This window comes from Nyctereutes procyonoides, unplaced genomic scaffold (genome assembly GCF_905146905.1).
Source record: "Nyctereutes procyonoides isolate TBG_1078 unplaced genomic scaffold, NYPRO_anot_genome, whole genome shotgun sequence".
Classification (NCBI taxonomy): Eukaryota; Metazoa; Chordata; class Mammalia; order Carnivora; family Canidae; genus Nyctereutes; species Nyctereutes procyonoides.
In genome coordinates, this window is record NW_026575139.1 from 43,955,420 (window position 1) to 43,974,309 (window position 18,890).

Consider the following 18,890-nt stretch of genomic DNA (forward strand, 5'->3'; position numbering starts at 1 on the left):
TTTTGATGGAATCTTGTCTCACATTTAGATCTTTCATCCATTTTGAGTTTATCTTTGTGTATGGTGCAAGAGAGTGGTCTAGTTTCATTCTTCTGCATGTGGATGTCCAATTTTCCCAGCACCATTTATTGAAGCGACTGTCTTTTTTCCAGTGGATAGTCTTTCCTGCTTTGTCGAATATTAGTTGACCATAAAGTTGAGGGTCCACTTCTGGATTCTCTATTCTGTTCCATTGATCTATGTGTCTGTTTTTGTGCCAGTATCACACTGTCTTGATGACCACAGCTTTGTAGTACAACCTGAAATATGGCATTGTGATGCCCCCAGCTAGAATTTTCTTTTTTAATATTCCCCTGGCTATTCGGGGTCTTTTCTGATTCCACACAAATCTTAAGATGATTTGTTCCAACTCTATGAAGAAAGTCCATGGTATTTTGATAGGGATTGCATTAAATGTGTAAATTGCCCTGGGTAACGTCATTTTCACAATATTAATTCTTCTAATCCATGAACATGGAATATTTTTCCATCTCTTTGTGTCTTCCTCAATTTCTTTCAGAAGTGTTTTGTAGTTTTTAGGGTATAGATCCTTTACCTCTTTGGTTAGGTTTATTCCTGGGTAATTTATGCTTTTGGGTGCAATTGTAAATGGGATTGACTCCTTAATTTCTCCTTCTTCAGTCTCATTGTTAGTATATAGAAATGCCACTGATTTCTGGGCATTGATTTTGTATCCTGTCACATTGCTGAATTGCTGTATGAGTTCTAGCAATCTTGGGGTGGAGTCTTTTGGGTTTTCTATGTACAGTTTCATGTCATCTGCGAAGAAGGAGAGTTTGACTTCTTTGCCAATTTGATTGCATTTTATTTCTTTTTGTTGCCTGATTGCTGAGGCGAGGACTTCTAGTACTATGTTGAATAGCAGTAGTGAGAGTGGACATCCCTGTCGTGTTCCTGATCTTAGGGGAAAGGCTCCCAGTGTTTCCCCATTGAGAATGATATTCACTGTGGGCTTTTCGTAGATGGCTTCTAAGATGCTGAGGAATGTTCCTTCTATCCCTACACTCTGAAGAGTTTTGATCAGGAATATATGCTGTATTTTGTCAAATGCTTTCTCTGCATCTATTGAGAGGATCATATGGTTCTTGTTTTTTCTCTTGCTGATATGATCTATCACATTGATTGCTTTATGAGTGTTGAACCAGCCTGGGGATAATCCCACTTGTTCATAGTGAATAATCTTCTTAATGTACTGTTGGATCCTATTGGCTAGTATCTTGTTGAGAATTTTTGCATCTGTGTTCATCAGGGATATTGGTCTACAATTCTCCTTTTTGGTGGGGTCTTTGTCTAGTTTTGGAATTAAGGTGATGCTGGCCTCATAGAACGAGTTTGGAAGTATTCCATCTCTTTCTATCTTTCTGAACAGCTTTAGTAGAATAGGTATGGTTTTGTCTTTAAACATTTGATAGAATTCCCCTGGGAAGCCATCTGGCCCTGGACTTTTGTATCTTGGGAGATTTTTGATGACTGCTTCAATTTCCTCCCTGGTTATCAGCCTATTCAGGTTTTCTATTTCTTCCCGTTCCAGTTTTGGTAGTTGTGGTTTTCCAGAAATGCGTCCATTTCTTCTAGATTGCCTAATTTATTGGCGTATAGCTGCTCATAATAAGTTTTTTAAATCGTTTGTATTTCCTTGGTATTGGTGGTGATCTCTCCATTTTCATTCATGATTTTATTAATTTGGGTCTTTTCTCTCTTCTTTTTAATAAGACTGGCTAATGGTTTATCTATCTTATTAATTCTTTCAAAGAACCAACTCCTGGTTTTGTTGATCTGTTCCACAGTCCTTCTGGTCTCTATTTAATTGAATTCTGCTCGAATCTTTATTAATTCTCTTCTTCTGGGTGTAGGATCTATTTGCTGTTTTTTCTCTAGCTCCTTTAGGTGTAAGGTTAGCTTTTGTTTTTGAGTTCTTTCCAGTTTTTGGATGGATGCTTGTATTGCGATGTATTTCCCCCTCAGGACTGCTTTTGCTGTATCCCAAAGATTTTGAACAGTTGTATCTTCATTCTCATTAGTTTCCATGAATCTTTTTAATTCTTCTCTAATTTCCTGGTTGACCCTTTCATCTTTTAGCAGGATTGTCCTTAACCTCCACATGTTTGAAATCCTTCCAAACTTCTTGTGATTTCGTTCTAGTTTCAAAGCGTTATGGTCTGAAAATATGCAGGGTACGATCCCAATCTTTTGGTATCGGTTCAGACCTGATTTGTGACCCAGTATGTGGTCTATTCTGGAGAAAGTTCTGTGTGCACTTGAGAAGAATGTGTATTCAGTTGTGTTTGGATGTAAAGTTCTGTAAGTATTTGTGAAATCCATCTAGTCCAGTGTATCATTTAAAGCTCTTACTTCTTTGGAGATGTTGATTGTAGATTGTACAATCTAGATGTTGATCTGTTGATTGTAGAAAGCACTGTGTTCAAGTTATACTTCAAGTTCAAGTATAAGTGTATTATTATCTAAGTATATCTTTAAAAAAGTATGTCTTAACTTTGGTTATTAATTGATTGATATACTTGGCAGCTCCCACATTCGGGGCGTAAATATTCATGATTGTTAGGTCCTCTTGTTGGATAGATCCTTTAAGTATGATATAGTGTCCCTCTTCATCTCTTACTATAGTCTTTGGGATAAACTTTAATTTATCTGATATAAGGATGGCTACCCTTGCTTTCTTTTGAGGACCATTTGAATGGTAAATGGTTCTCCAACCTTTTATTTTCAGGCTGTAGGTGTCCTTATGTCTCAAATGAGTCTCTTGTAGACAGCAAATAGATGGGTCTTGCTTTTTTATCCAGTCTGAAACCCTGGGCCTTTTGATGGGGTCATTAAGCCCATTCACGTTCAGAGTTACTATTGAAAGATACGAATTTAGTGTCATCATAATACCTATTCAGTCCCTGTTTTTGTGGATTGTTTCCTTGAACTTCCTCTTTGTTTTACAGAGTTCTCCTTAATATTTCTTGCAAAGCTGGTTTGGTGATCACATATTCTTTCAGTTTCTGCCTATCTTGGAAGCTCTTTGTCTCTCCTATTTTGGAATGAGAGCCTTGCTGGATAAAGTATTCTTGGCTGCATGTTCTTCTCATTTAGGACCCTGAATATATTCTGCTAGCCCTTTCTGGCCTGCCACGTCTCTGTGGAGAGGTCTGCTATTAACCTAATACTTCTCCCCATGAAGGTTAGGGATCTCTGGTCTCTTGCTGCTTTAAGGATCTCTTTATCTTTGGAATTTGCAAGTTTCACTATTAAATGTCGAGGTGTTGAGTGGTTTTTATTGATTTTAGGAGGGGAGTCTCTCTATTTTCTGGATCTGAATGCCTGTTTCCCTTCCCAAGTTAGGGAAGTTCTCAGCTATGATTTGTTCAAATACACTTTCTGGTCCTCTGTCCCTTTTGGCGCCCTCTGGAACCCCAATTAAATGTAGATTTCTCCTTCTGAGGCTGTCATTTATTTCCCTTAACCTTTCCTCATGATCTTTTAATTGTTTTTCTCTTTTTTCCTCAGCTTCCCCTTGCCATCAACTTGTCTTCTATGTCACTCACTCGTTCTTCTACCTCATTAACCTTCGTCGTTAGGACCTCCAGTTTGGATTGCATCTCATTTAATTGATTTTTAATTTCGGCCTGATCTAAATTCTGCAGTCATGAAGTCTCTTGAATCCTTTATGCTTTTTTTCCCAGAGCCTCCAGTAGCTTTATAATTCTGCTTCTGAATTGGCTTTCTGACATTGAATTGTAATCCAAATTTTGTTACTCTGTGGGAGAGAGTACTGTTTCTGATTCTTTCTTTTGTGGTGAGTTCTTCCTTCTAGTCATTTTGCTCAGTGCAGAGTGGCCAAAAACAAGTTGTACTGGAAAAAGGAGAAAAAGAGAGAAAAAAAGGGGGTGGAGGAACATACAGAAAACAAAAAACAAGAGGAAATATCCTCTGATTCTATATACTGTAAATCCCTCAACTTCCCCTCGAAGTTTCCAGCGCTACTTGGTCAATAACTTGCTTTTCCCCTACCCTTCCAGCTGGTCTTCTGGGGGAGGGGCCTGCTATGCTGATTCTCAGGTGTGTGCACCTGGGGGAGCTGCGCAGCCCCCTGCCAGGCACACGACTCAGTGGGAATTGTTTATCCTGTGTGGCCCCTGTGCAGTACCAGGTACAAGGTGACATCAGGAGGAACAACAGTGGCGGTGGCCAGCTCTCCAGCTCTGGAGTCAGCTTCTGCAGTAACTCCCAGTCTGCAGGGGCCTGGATGCTCTGGGGGTGGGGGTGCCGATCTGCACAGCTCGGGGCTGCCCGGCGGCAGGAGTGTCCTTGCTGCCCTGTGTCCTCCCAGACTCCACCTCTCCTGGGGGAATGCAGGATCCTGGGCTGTGTCCCCAGACGGCCATGGCTCTGGGGCCTGCACCACTGGAATCGTGCTCCCGGAGCTGCGCAGCTGCCACCAGAGCCTCTGCCTGAGTTGCTCCTGGGACCCTGCCGGACGCGCTCCAGCCCTTTAGGGAGCTCTGCCTGTGGTGTGTGGCGCGCTCTCCCCTGGGTTGCAGTTCTTCTGTTAGTGCCCCTGGGAGCCTGAGGGCATCACTGCCCCTCCTGGGATCCTGCCCGAGCTCCCTGCGAGCGCCTTTCCCTCCGGGAAGATTGGTAAAGTTTCTGCTTCTCCGCAACTGGGCTTTCCTGGCTTTCCTGTCCTGGAGGCACTCCCCGCCAAGCCTTAGCCCGGTTCCTTGTGGTAGGGGCAGGGGAGGGGGGGCTCGGATGCTTTTTTATTTATTTTTTTCCATCTTCCTACTTTGATAGAAGTGCGAACTCTTCTCACTGTAGCATTCCAGCTGTTCTCTCTTTAAATCTCAGGCCAAATTCGTAGGTTTTCAAGGTGATTTGAAGGTTATCTAGGTAATTTGGTGGGGACAGGTGACTTGGGGAGCCTACTCTTCTGCCATCTTGCCCCCCTTCCTCTGTTCTGTATCTTAACCTGTATAGTAGTTATATAAGTGTATCAACTTCATAAAAATTCATTGAACTATACACTTACAGTTTTTGTTCTTTCCTGTGTGAATGTTATATTTGAATAAAAAAGTTTACTACCACAATATCTATGTATACATCAAACAAATTTGGTTTGACTTTACTTGCTCTACTTTTTAACTCCAGTATTATTTCTGCAGAAGTAAAAAATTACTCACTTTGTAATATTAAAAAGATGAAGATATGTGATCAGAGAACAAACACAGTTATTTTATAACCTTATTCTAATTTACTTGCTAGTTGGATATTAGCGAAAGAAATTGTAATGGTGGAATAATCTCATGGGACTAGATTTGGTATTCTTAAAGTACCTGGGGGCAGGTAGTGGTTTTATGTTTTTAGCTAAATTTTAGTGGAATTATTTTAGGATGAGATATTATTTTGAATTTTTGTGGAATATCAAAATAGTTTTGTTTGGCCCTGTTTGTAATTAAGTTTGTGTGTGTGTGCAAGTGAAACTTTCAGTTCTTTTTTGCCATTTTTTTTTCAGTAGTGCACACTATCTTTATATAAAGTATGTTTTGGAAACTTTTCATTATGATTATGGAATTAACTTCCTTTTTCTGTTTCATTTTAAAACTGAAGTTCAAAGATTTAGTTTCATTTTAGTGTCAAACAAGTAAAATGTTTTTATTAAATTGCTGTTATATTTTTAGTTGTGGTTTTAAAAATGAATGTATTTCTAGGGAGTGCCAGTGGAATTTTTGGTGTTAGATGATATTGATTCACTAATATCCCATGTGGAAAGTAATGTGGACATTGAAGAAATTCAAGAAGATGAAGATGAGGACACGAAAAGTCCAAATATGGGTAATACATTTTGCGATGCTCTTTCTCCCTCCAACCCTCATTCCTACTCGTCACCCGTAAGATCAGTGAAATTTAGATGAATTAACTTTCTCATAGAATGTTTTGACATTCAAGACTTCGGGTAACTTGGAGAAACCTATTTTGAATGACATTTTTGTCAAGTTGATTTGGTGGAAAAGGTAAGGATGCTGTTTTTTATTTAGTGTGATACCTTTCATTGTTACATGCTAGGCTTCCAGCTTTCCTCATCTGTGCCTTTATCTTCTGAATCCATTCTTTCATCCTTACTGGTCTACTCCATGTTTAAAAATGACCCAGGACCACAACATGGTATTTTATTTTTATTTTTTCCTATTAGGAAATGAAATTCTAATAAATGTTGTTGTATTTGTAGTTGTAAATAAGTCTAATTGTTGACAATTTGGGAGTAAATTTCAATAACATTTTAAAACCTCTTTTTTAATATGTTACATTTCTTTTTATTGTACTTATTCCTTATACTTTTGAAGTATTCTATGGTTTCAAGGCTATTTTCCTACACATTATTCACTTTGATTGTCATCCTCTAAGTTAGCTGATGTCACCTTCATTTTGTAGCGGAAGAATCTGTTTTAGTAGGGTTGAGTAACCTACCCAAGGTTGCACAAATGGCATGTGGTGGAGCCTGGACTAGAACTTAAGCGTTCGGACTTAAAATCTTATGTTTGATCTTTACTGTTACTGATACCTCTTTCGCAACATTAATCCTATTCTGTAATTGCTCACTTACTTTTTTCTCCACTAGTCTATAATATCTCTAAAGTAGGGATTATGTATTGTTCATTTTTCTATTGCATTTAGTATATACTTGAATGTTTTACAGAGTAAGCGCCAAGAAGGGAGTAATTTACATATTCTTTTTGTGAGATCCATTCATTATTTTGATCAGAATCTATATTATAAATTTAATGAGGGCTTTGAGCTTCAGTGGTTACCAGTGACCAGTTTCTTGGTTTGAGCTATGTTCTAATTCTTTTCTAATATGCAGAAGTTGGAACTGCTCATGTTTTAAGCCAGAGTTCTCCATAGTATTGTCATTACATAGACCTGTGTTTTGGTTTCTTTCTCCTAGCTCTGTTTCTATCATGCTTCATATGTTCTATCCTCCAGTCAAGGGAATTGTCCCTCTATCCACTTAATCAGGTCTTGCCCTTAGTGGGAGGTGCTTGTTTCAAGACTTCCTTATTGGCATATCCCCTTGGTTTGCCATGTGGTGTGACTTTCTCTTTCTTCTCTGCCTGCCTTCTCTCCCCAGCCTAGTTCTAGGGTTCCTTATACAGCTTTGCCTTTTGTTTCTTGTTTTGTTGTGGGGTTTTTTTTTTTTTTTGGTCTTACTTTTCTAGGTCTGTAATTCATATTGGCCCAAAATAGTGTATGTCCACATAATATCCCCTTGTTTTATTCCATTTGTATAGGAAAAATATATAGTATAGGAAAGAGTTTGTTACCATGTGAGAGGACAACACAAAGAAAAATGTCCTTCAAAGGAAATGGACACAGAATGAATCAGAATAAAGTGGACTGAATTCTACAAAAGGACAATATGGAAAAGATATTAAACTCACGTGTGTATATATTGATAAATAGGTGAAAGGTAGAACTAAAGAGTGGATCAATTTTAAAGTGACAGCTTATTGAGAGAATAGAAAGGAGAGAAAGGAAGTGTTGGAAGAAGTGAACAAGAATGGGTTAAGAAGTAAGAAAGGACTGGAAGGATAAGGAAAATATGTGAGGAAAATAGGCCTTTTTAAATTTTGGTATTGGAGTTTTAACTTGTTAGTGTCATGGAATGTGGTGTTTTTAAGTTCCTTTAAGTTAGTGTTGTACAACTCTTAATGTTTAAGATTTGAACACTGAGGCCCAGAGAATTATGTGACTGACTAGAGTCACACAGCAGAAACCTGTGGAGATATACTGTAATTCAGATCTAGTATTTTATTTTATAGTATTAAAAATCATATGAAATAATACTTTTTAAAAACTGTTTTCCTCCATTCTTCTTTCTTTCTGTGTTATTATAAGGAATTATGAACTTACCATAAAGTAGATGGGATAATAGAACAGATCTCCTGGTATCCATTACCTGGACCCACCCAACCACTATCAATCCATGGCTCTCTTATTCTAGTTACTGCCCACTCCTGATCATTTTGTTGCAAATCCCAAATACATAATTTTATCCAAAAAGATTTCCCTATGTATTTCAGAAATATAAGGATTCTCCTTTTAGGATGAACATAATGAGCACTGGGTGTTGTATGCAACTGATGAATCATTGAATTCTACCTCTGAAACTAATAATAGAATATATGTTAATTAAATTGAATTAAAAAAAAACCACAAAAATTAAAATGAACATAATTGGGGCACCTGGGTGGCTTAGTCCAATTGAGTATCCCAACTCTTAATTTCAGTTCAGGTCATGATCTCAGGGTCATGAGATCAAACCCTACGTTGGGCTCTGTGCTGAGCATGGAGCCTGCTTGAGATTCTCTCTTTGCGCCTCCCTCTTCCCCCCTCTCCACCTAGCTTGTACTCCCTTGCTTTCTCTCTTTCTCTCTCTCTCTCTCTCCCTGGAGAAAAAAAAAGAACATAATGCTATTATTACATCTAAAAACTAATAGTAATTTTGATATCACTAGATAGCCAATCAATGTTTGCATTTTCATTTGCATGCTCCTTCATGCCACTGTGCCTTTGCACATGCTGTTCCCTTTGCTCTGTATGCCTACACTGCCTTCCTTCACTGCCTACCTAAGTTTATTTTCTTTTAATATTCAGATAGCATCAACTCTTTTAGGAAACTTTGTCTTTCTAATCAAGTTAGTTAGATGTCCTTTCAGTTTTTCTATATAATCTGTACAAACCTCCAACAGAATATTTAAAAATGCAAAATGTGTTTTTTTACCCCAGACATGGGTGGATAGATGGATGGATGGGTGGATAAATGGATGGGTCTGCTGGTTTGTTGGTTGGTCTGAGTTAATGATAGGTTTTTATATATTCAGAATCCATATAACTTGATGTACTTAGAATATAATCTAAAATTCTTGGCTCGTATGGCTCCTTATAATCTAGCTACTGCCTAGTCTAGTGTTTTCTCATGCCATTTACTCCTTCGTCCTATCTTGTTTTAGTCAAATTTGTCTTCCCTCAGTATATGCTAAGCTATATGCTAAGCTCTTTTATGTTTTAGAGCCTTTGTATATGTTTTTCTTTTTGCCTAAGACATTTTTTTTTTTTTTGGATTCTCTAGCTGGAAGGTTTTGAATCTCCCAATCTAAATTTCCCTGTTACAATCTCTCAAGTATCATTTTCTTTCCTTAAACTGGCACAATTTGTAACTATGTGTTTATTCAGTGATCAGTTTATTGTCTCACTTTTCTGCAAATAGAAGCTCCATGTGGTCAGGGACTGTTTTGTTTACTATTTTCTGTTAATGTCTGTTTTGTTTACTATTTTCCCTAGTGTTGATCAGAGTGCTTGTCATCCAGTGGAATTTGTATTTATGTTAGTTTTGTATTTATATATACATTAATTTATTTTTGAACATTTTAGATGTTCAAGATGATGAAGTGGCAGAAACTGTTTACAGAGATAGGAAGAGACCCTTACCTTTGGAACTCACTGTGGAACTAACAGAAGAGACATTTAACACGACAGTAGTGGCTTCTGATAGCATAGTGCTTTTCTATGCTGGTTGTGAGTATGAGCCTTCAGAGGAGGCAGTATTACACATTAGAGCACTTAAAGTTGGCAGATTTTATTTTTGCATTCTGTATATTGCATGTTGTCAAATGACATAGTTTTCACATGTTCTATGTTCATGACTGCACATTTTGAAGGATTTACTAATTTAGAAAAATGTTTATGATTCAGGCTAATGATTTTTTTTTAAAGATTTTATTTATTTATTTGATAGCACAAGCAGGGGCAGAGGCAGACAGGAGAAGAGGGTAGGCTCCCCACTGAGCAAGGAGCCCAAAGTGGGGCTCTATCCCAGGTCCCTGGGATCATGACCCGAGTGGAAGGTAGATGCTCAACTGACTGAGCCAGCAGGCCCCCCCCGCCCCAGCTAATGATTTTAATATATTAACTGTTCTTATGGATCTATAGGACATATATTGCTTTTACCTTCAAATAATAGCCCTTCAACTATATTCTTTGCAATATGAGTATAGACAATTAGTTGCCTTTGGAATCCTCTTGAATGTGTCTACAATATTCAGTACTGTATATTAGAATATTTCTTAAGAAGTAACAATTTTGGGAAGCCCTATAAATCTGTGTTTGTTAATGTATATGTATGGATGCTTTGGAGAGATATGCGTGTTGCAATATTTGTTGAATTTTTATTTTAATGTAGGGCAAGCGGTATCCATGGCATTTCTGCAATCCTATATCGATTTGGCAATTAAATTGAAAGGTATGTAATGTGATATGCATGTTTACTTTCTTGATTCTCATCTGTAGCTATTTGTAAAACCATATCATGCTAAAGATGAAGAAAACCACTTAAAATTTCACGTTATTATATTTGTGTCTCCAGTGTTATGTTAATGAACCATGAGTTTCAGAAGCATTCATTTTGGCTCTCTTCATGGAACTGTGTTTAGTATATAGTAGAGAGCCTATGTATTAAGTACTTGTGGCCACAGTTAATCTAGTAATCCTTTTGGCTGAATTCATTCAGTAAATATTTATTGAGAGCCTACTCTGAGCCAGTAACTATTAAATATTATTAAATAAATATTAAATATACTTAAACAAAAATGTGACAAATAAGACTCAGTCTCACAGTCTAACCAAACATGTAAGATCTCTGTTCTTGAAGCTATTCATTTAGCTCCTTGTGGACTGGATAGCCAGTGGATCTTAATAGCCAACATCTTTTAACTGTTCTATGAAAATATGCTCCAGTGGTAGGCAAATAAGAATTCAAAGAATGGACTTGAACTCAGAATATCTATCCTGTCATCCCAGCAAAGACGTAGGGAGAGGTAAGGAGAAATAATGTTGGATTAGGATAATGTTTTATAAACATTTGAATAAGACAGAATGTATCATGCTTCATATCTGTAATACGATTTTTTCCTACTGTTTTTTTCCTTAGAGATTCTAGTTAAATAGGCTTATTCTTTTGGCTATTTTGCGAATGTATCCACCATTTAGTTTTTTGGGGGCACTAGCTTAAGCTCTTTCAATTTTTAGTAAGTTCTTTTCAGTAGGTAGCATACCTTATACATAGCTCACTGGATTTGGCATATTGCCTTAAATTGTAGAATACTTGATGTTTAATAATTGTTGAATAAATGAATAAGTTAATACTGTAGAATTTAGTGGAAAATGTCTACTAGTATACAACTTATATACTGGGAACTTTTGTGAACTCAAGAAATTAATTCCAGAAAGTCAATCCTAAATATAACATGTTCTATGGTAATAAAAACACCAGAGATTTAAAAAATCACTTTGAACCATTTTTCCTCAGTTCAATTCTCAACAATGTTTGATCCAACTTCTGATTATTTCATTACCCAAGTGAAGATGTGATGAAGTCTACAGATAATGTGATTCCTAATCTTTTTTTTTTTTTAAAGCAAATCCTATTACTCTCTTTCAGATTCTCTTTGAATTCTTATTTGCCTACCACTGGATTTCAGATTCTGTAGTTGCAATCTATATAAAGATCTAAATTTCTTCTTTTTGGTTCTCCAGCCACACTGCCAAAAAATTAGAAGAAAGAAAAAGGGGTGGTAAATATAAACCATAAATGAAAGAATAACCAGATAATGCTGTGAATAATAGAATTAACCCCCCACCTAGCCCATTTGTCAATACCAAATGAAAATGGGAACAGAGTCCCTTACTTTCTTCTCTATTGATGATCAAATAAAGAGTCTCCCGGGCCCCTAGAGACACATAGTATAGGTAATTGTTTTGCGTCTACATTGAAGCCCATACTACAACTTTGTAAATTAGGAGAATATTGTAATACTTTGGGTGTTCAGTCGTGTAACCTTGCACATTGGCTACATGGGAAAAAGCCACTTTTCGTCTAAGACGGTGAAGAATATTTCAGTCACAAGGTGGCAGCAAATGTCAAGTTTTTATATACGTACCTACTATCTGTAGCTAAGAGAATCTGTTTATTTTTCCTTTAAATTAGGAACACTGTTTGAAATTCCTGCATTGATAAAGTATAGGGGGCTGTAATACTGCAGGCATCTTAGACTCTACTAGCAGATGAACATGCAAAAGGGACTCAAAAAAGCAGCAAAGGAGGTGGGGAAATAAGCCAAATAGGGGAAGGGGTTGCAAAAATCAAGGGAAGAGAGTTTCCAGTGGAAGTAGTTCATGCTGATGAGAGGTTAAAATAAGAATGGGCTAAAAAATGTTGTCAAGTCTACACAACTGAGTTTCCTACATTAATATTTATAAAATGTGCATTTCCTTTTGTTTAGGCACATCCACTATGCTACTCACTAGAGTGAACTGTGCAGATTGGTCTGATTTATGTACCAAGCAAAATGTTACTGAATTTCCTGTTGTAAAGATGTACAAGGAAGGCAAGAATCCGGTGTCTTACGCTGGTATGCTAGGAACTGAAGATCTCCTAAAATTTATCCAGCTGTAAGTATTCAGCTTCTCCCTAAGACTTTTAAATTTTGAGGTCTGTAAACCTTCTAATTGCCATACTTTGTTGACACACATTGAATAGATAAGGAGTAGTGAATTGAGATCATAAGATAAACTGGTGGGGAGAGCTTATCCACATTTCTTCACTTTTAGGGAGATAGAGATTTTGTTTAATGAGGGTGATTTTTTATTATTATTATTAGAATAGTATTTAGTTGTCTTTATTTTGTCAGATATTTATCCTGTGGAATATAGTGTTTGTTAACATCAATATATTTTATTCTTTTGTAAGCTGAAAACTATCTTTAAAAATTACTTTTGAATATACTTACATATTCACCCAGCAGCAGGATTTCATGCCCAGTGAACATAACATCTGTACAAGAAGCAGAAGAATATTTAAGTGGGGAATTATATAAAGACCTGATCTCCTACTCTAGTGTGTCAGTGCTGGGACTATTTAGCCCAAACATGACAACAGGTAAGTAGTTATGTAAGTTAAAAACTTGATTGCTAGTTTTTTAAAAAAGTAAATTAATATCTTTTTAAATTATTGAGAACTCAAATGATAGAATTTTGAAAATTAAAAAATTAGAAGAAAAAATCTAAAATTATTTAGAGTTAAATTTTGATATAATTCCTTCCCTCTTTTTTCTGTGTATTGCATATTTATATATATTTTATTGTAATCGGGCTAATATTGTGTATCTAGGTTAGTATCTTGCTGTTTCTATTTAATAGTACATGGGTGCATTTTTTTTCCATTACATGGGTGATTTAATATATTTCAAAAGCATCATGACTGTATTTTTGGATGCATATACCATAATTTTACTTAACTGTTTCCAACAAATAACATCTGTTGTTTACCTTTTTTCTTTTTGCCATAAAGAATATTTTTATTTATGCATCTGTGTGAATTTAGACTGTTTAATGGGTATAGAATCCCAATGGAGGATAACTTTATGTTTTCTGTAAACTATGTGTTACATGTTATTCATTTTTAAAAGTGGGATTTTAGTGCTTGTCTAATGAATTACTATGAAATTTTTATGTATTAAGGATATTAAGTTCTTGTTATTTTGTTTCAATTATTTTCCCCTAGTTTGGTTTTTAGCTTTAATAATTTTATGTTTAGGGATCCCTGGGTGGCACAGCGGTTTGGCGCCTGCCTTTGGCCCAGGGCGCGATCCTGGAGTCCCAGGGTCGAATCCCACATCGGGCTCCCGGTGCATGGAGCCTGCTTCTCCCTCTGCCTGTGTCTCTGCCTCTCTCTCTCTCTCTCTCTCTCTCTCTGTGACTATCATAAATAAATAAAAATTAAAAAAAATAATTTTATGTTTAGTGGCTTAAATTTTGTTTTCAAATTTATTAATTTTGAGATTTCTTCAGTGGATTTCAGTTGGAGAAAATCTCTGTCATCCTTCTTAATTAATATTCACCTGAATTTTCTTCTTGCTTTAATTTATAGTATTTTCTTACTCTAATTTATAGTGTCTCCTTCTTTAAATATTTTTTCTTTTTTTAAAATTGTGATAAAATACATGTAACAAATTTACCATTTTAACCCGTTTCTGCATATAGTTAGCTAGTGTCAAGTATTTTTACATTGTTGTGCAGCTAATCTCTAGAACTTTTTCATTTTGCAAAACTGAACCTCTGTACCTGTGAAACAATTCTCTGTGTCCCTGTTTCCCTAGCCCCTGGCAACCTCAATTCTACTTTGTAACTCTGTGAGTTTGACTACCCTGGATACCTCCTATAAGTGGCATCATACAGTATTTGTCTTTTATTGGCTGGCTTATTTCACTTACCACGATGTCCTCAAGATTTATTCCTGTTGTGTCCTGGGTCAGAATTTTACTTTTAGGGGCCCCTGGGTGGCGCAGTTGGTTAAGCACCCGACTCATGATTTTGGCTCCGGTCTTGAGCTCACAGTCTTGAGATGCAGCCCTGTGTGGGGCTCTGAGCCCAGAGAGGAGTCTCCTAAAGTCTGCTGTCTCTAAAATAAATCTAAAAAAAAGAATTTCCCATGTGATGTGGTGAGCACTAGGTGTTATACTATGTTGGCAAATTGAATTTAAAATAAAAAATAGAATAAAAAGAATTTCATTCCTTTTAAAGGCTGAATAATATTACATTGCATGTAACACATTTTATTTATCCATTCATTTGTTGATGGACACTTGAGCTGTTTTCACCACCTCTTGGCTATTGTGCATAATGCTTCTGTGAACATGAGTGTGCAGATATCTCTTCAGGACCCTGCTTTCAGTTTTTTTGGATATATATCCAGAAGTGGAATTGCTGGGTCATATGATAGTCCTGTTTTTAATTCTTTGAGTAGTTACCATACTGTTCTCCATAGTGGCTGTACCATTTTATATTCCCACCAATAGTATACAAGGGATCTGATTTTTCTAGGTCCTCACCAACACTTGTTATTTTCTGTTTTTTTGATAGTAGCCATTTGTAATGGGTGTGAGGTTTTGATTTGATCATGGGTTTGATTTTCACTTTCTTAATAAGTAGTGATATGGAGCATCTTTTTATGCCCTTGTTGGCCATTTGTATATCTTCTTTGAAGAAATGTCTATTCAAGTCCTATGCCCATTTTTAAATCAGGTTGCTGTTGAGTTGCAGGAATTCTTTATTTATTCTGGAAATTAACCTCTTATCATATATATGAATTGCATATATTTTCTTCTGTCCCATAGGATGCTTTTCTACTCTGTTGATTGTGTTCTTTGATTTTTTATATAAGTTTTTAAGTATTTAGAATTTTTGTGCATGGTATGAGTTTAGGGGCCAACTTTATTTTTGTCTGAATAGTTCATTCTATCATCACCATATTAAATCCATGTCTGTCTGTATGTGTGTATATAATCTGTTTAAATGTTTTTTTTAAAGATTTTATTTATTTATTCATGAGAGAAACAAAGAGGGAGAGAGAAAGAGAGAGAGAGAGAGAGAGGAGAGAGAGAGTCCCAGGCAGAGGAAGAAGCAGGCTCCATGCAGGAAGCCTGATGTGGGACTCAATCCCGGGTTTCCAGGGTCACGCCCTGGGCTGAAGGTGGCACTAAACCGCTGAGCCACCAGGGCTATCCAGATGTTTTCTATTTTATTCACTTTTATCTCCCTGTTGATGCCTAATCTGTTAGTTTTTATTTTAAAGATTTATATATTTATTTTAGAGAGTGAGACTGAGCAGGGGGAGGGGCAGAGGGAGGAAGAGAGACAAGCAGACTCTGCACTGAGTGCAGACTCTGACAATGGGCTTGATCCCAGGACTCTGAGATCATGACCTGAGGTGAAATCAAGAGTTAGACACTTACTGAGGCACCCAGGCACCCCTCTAATCTATTAGGTTTATAATACATGTTGAATATGTAATTGAGTCAACTCTCTTGATTGTATTTTATACATTTTCTTATCTTTTTTTTTTTTTTTTTTGCCTGTTGGCTCTTCCAGCTAAACTTTAATCATTTATACATACATATTGTCTAAACTTATTTGTGTTTTTGTTGCTTGTTTTATGCTTCACTAGTATTTCTTTAGTTATTTTGGTCTACATGGAGTATGCTTCTTTTGGTTTTATTTTCCCCAGAGCTAGAGAAGATGTTCTTTAAAAAAAAAAAAATAATATATATATATATATATATGAATCTATAAGATTATATATATATATAATATAAATAATATAATATATAATATATATATTAGAATCTATAAGATTAAAGACCTCTTCAATGATTTTGACTCCTTATGACTGCTTTTAATTTCTTCTGTTACCTTTTTTTCTATATGAGCCTCTATAGTCTCATATTACAGACTCATTATCATTATTGCTGACCTTTAATTTTTTTGCATTATGTATTTCTCTTTCAAATATTTTTTACATTTTTCTATTTTTTTTGTATTTTTTTATTGAAGTTTGATATGCCAACATATAGTATAACACCCAGTGCTTGATCATAAAACTTAACCCTAAGCAATCTGGCAGCAGTCGGAAACAGGAAGATGAAATTTTTGCTGTCTTGTCATCATCATATAATAAATGGGAACATAAAAGTTAGGATGCTGACTCACCCACAGAGAAAACTTTTCCCTGATTGTAAATGCAGAGAGGGATTTTTCTTTATATATATATATATATATATATATATATATATATATATATATATATATATATGAGATCACCATAGGGAACAGTATACTTTATGATAGTTCTATACAAATGATAAGATTTACACATAATTATCTCTCAACAAAGGTCAAAAGTATAAGGCACCTGGGTGGCTCAGTTGGTTTTAAGCACCTGACTCTTGGTTTTGGCTCAGGTTATGATCTCAGGGTCATGAGATGGAGCCCTCCATCAGGCTCTGTGCACAGCTTGGAGTCTCTCTCACCCACCTCTTCCCCTTCTGCCTCCCTCTACTCACATGTGTGCATGCATGAGTGCTCTCTCTCTCTCAAATGAATAGTTTTTTAAAAAAGGATAATATCAAACAACATAGAGATTTTTCTGGTGTGCCAGAATGATGTAATCTGGATAGGATGCTTTTTTTTTTTTTTTTTTTTTTTTTTTTACTAAATTGATTGTTCCCAGACTTTTCAGTCAGGTATTAGAACCTCCTCTTTTTTGTTTTTGTTTTTGGCAGATGTTCATGTGGTATTTACTCTACTTTCAACATCTATTGAATGATAAAATGTTTAACAATAAAAGGCTATTATTATGAATTCATTAACATTTTTACGTATGTGTGTTTTATTTATAAGAGCTAACCAGTAACATATACTGAGCAATTATTTTGTATCAGATATTGATTTATTGTTCATGTAGATTCTAATGACTTAAAGATTAATATAATGTGGATTCCAGGAGGGCTAAAATGTCTTTGTACAATGTTGTATCTTACTTGAAAGATACTTTTTTTTCCTTTGTAATTAATAAATATCTTGTGGGGATAGAATTTAAAACTCTGAAAATGTCCTGTTTCTCATTATGCTTTCTTTTGCACTCCAGTTTTAGAGTCCATTACTTGAAAGAGCTATAATGGTTGCCAAATCGAAAATTTCTAACTACTTATTCCTTCTATATACATACTAATATAGTTCACATACTACTGTAACTTTTCCTTCTCGTTTGTTTTTCAGTATGGACACCTGAGTCCTTATTTTATTCAGTGGGTCATAATTAGTTACTATCATTCATTTACTAAAGTCCCAGATTTGGTCAGTGGGAGCCCCTTCAGTATGATTCCCGTGTCCTTTTGACATGTCTCCATCATTCTCTGACTTTGTCCTTTTGGCACAAAATGTTCCCAGTCTCATTCTTGGAATCAGTTCTCAAACAAGAGTCTATGTTCCTTTTAGTGGGACACTGAATTTAGAAACCAAGATCTAGGAGTTTGCTTTTAATTACTGGAGCATTCTTGCTTCTTAACTCCTTTGTTGGTAGAACTAAAAAATAGATGTATGTATAGTATGTGTAAATATGTGTGTGTATAAATGTAAGGATTCAGTAACATGATAGCGGGGGGGGGAAGTAGTATTGTTAAATTAATGTATTTATTTTATGCAGTTAAAACATGTTGATAGTTACACAACTAAGTCTTGTAGGTCACCATTAGTATTATGTCCCAAATATATTTGTTGTGATTTAAAAACCTTTTTATTTAGATTAACTGATTATTTTCTTATACTTGGGGTTGCAGTGTATTATGACATATATGTAGTTTTCACCAAGGAGGAAATGTTCAGAGGAAAATTGACAGTCTGATTTAGTGGAAATGGGTATGTATCTGAGGTCTACAGTTTAAATGCTTCCATTGTACAAGTAATAAGATTTATGAACAAGTGGATTTATGAACAAGTGGATTTATGAAGACCTTTTTAACAAACATATTCATGAATAGAGAGGCTTCTGTATAATGAAATTATATGGAAATAGTGTAATTTTTTCACTGTTATTTATCAAAAAAGAAAAGAACCTGAAACAGAATCCATTATGTCATTGCTTTAGGTAATGATCATCTATTATTGACCAGATTTAGTACTATTTTCTCTTAGAAATGAAAGTATAGGACACAGTGCTTTCTAATTGTTTATTTTCTTCTCTTCTTTCTCTCTCTCTCTCTCTCTCTCTCTCTCTCTCTCTCTCTCTCTCTTTTGAGGGGACAGGCAGAGGGAGAGGGAGAATCCTAAGCAGACTCCATGTCCAGCACTGAGCACAACATGGGGCTTGATCTCACAACCCTGAGATCATAACCTGAGCCGAAATCAAGAGTCAGATGGCTTAGCCAACTGAAACACCC

General features: G+C 35.9%; 1 protein-coding gene across 4 annotated transcripts in view; it reads left to right on the plus strand.

Annotated features, from left to right (window-relative positions):
* Positions 1–18,890, plus strand: part of TXNDC16 (thioredoxin domain containing 16) — a 130,168-nt gene that overhangs the window by 84,518 nt on the left and 26,760 nt on the right. For 3 of the 4 annotated variants that reach the window (XM_055304177.1, XM_055304180.1, XM_055304178.1), the window contains exons 12-16: positions 5,772–5,895; positions 9,493–9,636; positions 10,301–10,360; positions 12,399–12,567; positions 12,918–13,054. In XM_055304177.1, coding sequence (XP_055160152.1) covers positions 5,772–5,895; positions 9,493–9,636; positions 10,301–10,360; positions 12,399–12,567; positions 12,918–13,054 — 634 coding nt within the window. The remainder of the gene's footprint in view (positions 1–5,771; positions 5,896–9,492; positions 9,637–10,300; positions 10,361–12,398; positions 12,568–12,917; positions 13,055–18,890) is intronic. The other variant, XM_055304179.1, reaches the window with a different exon arrangement.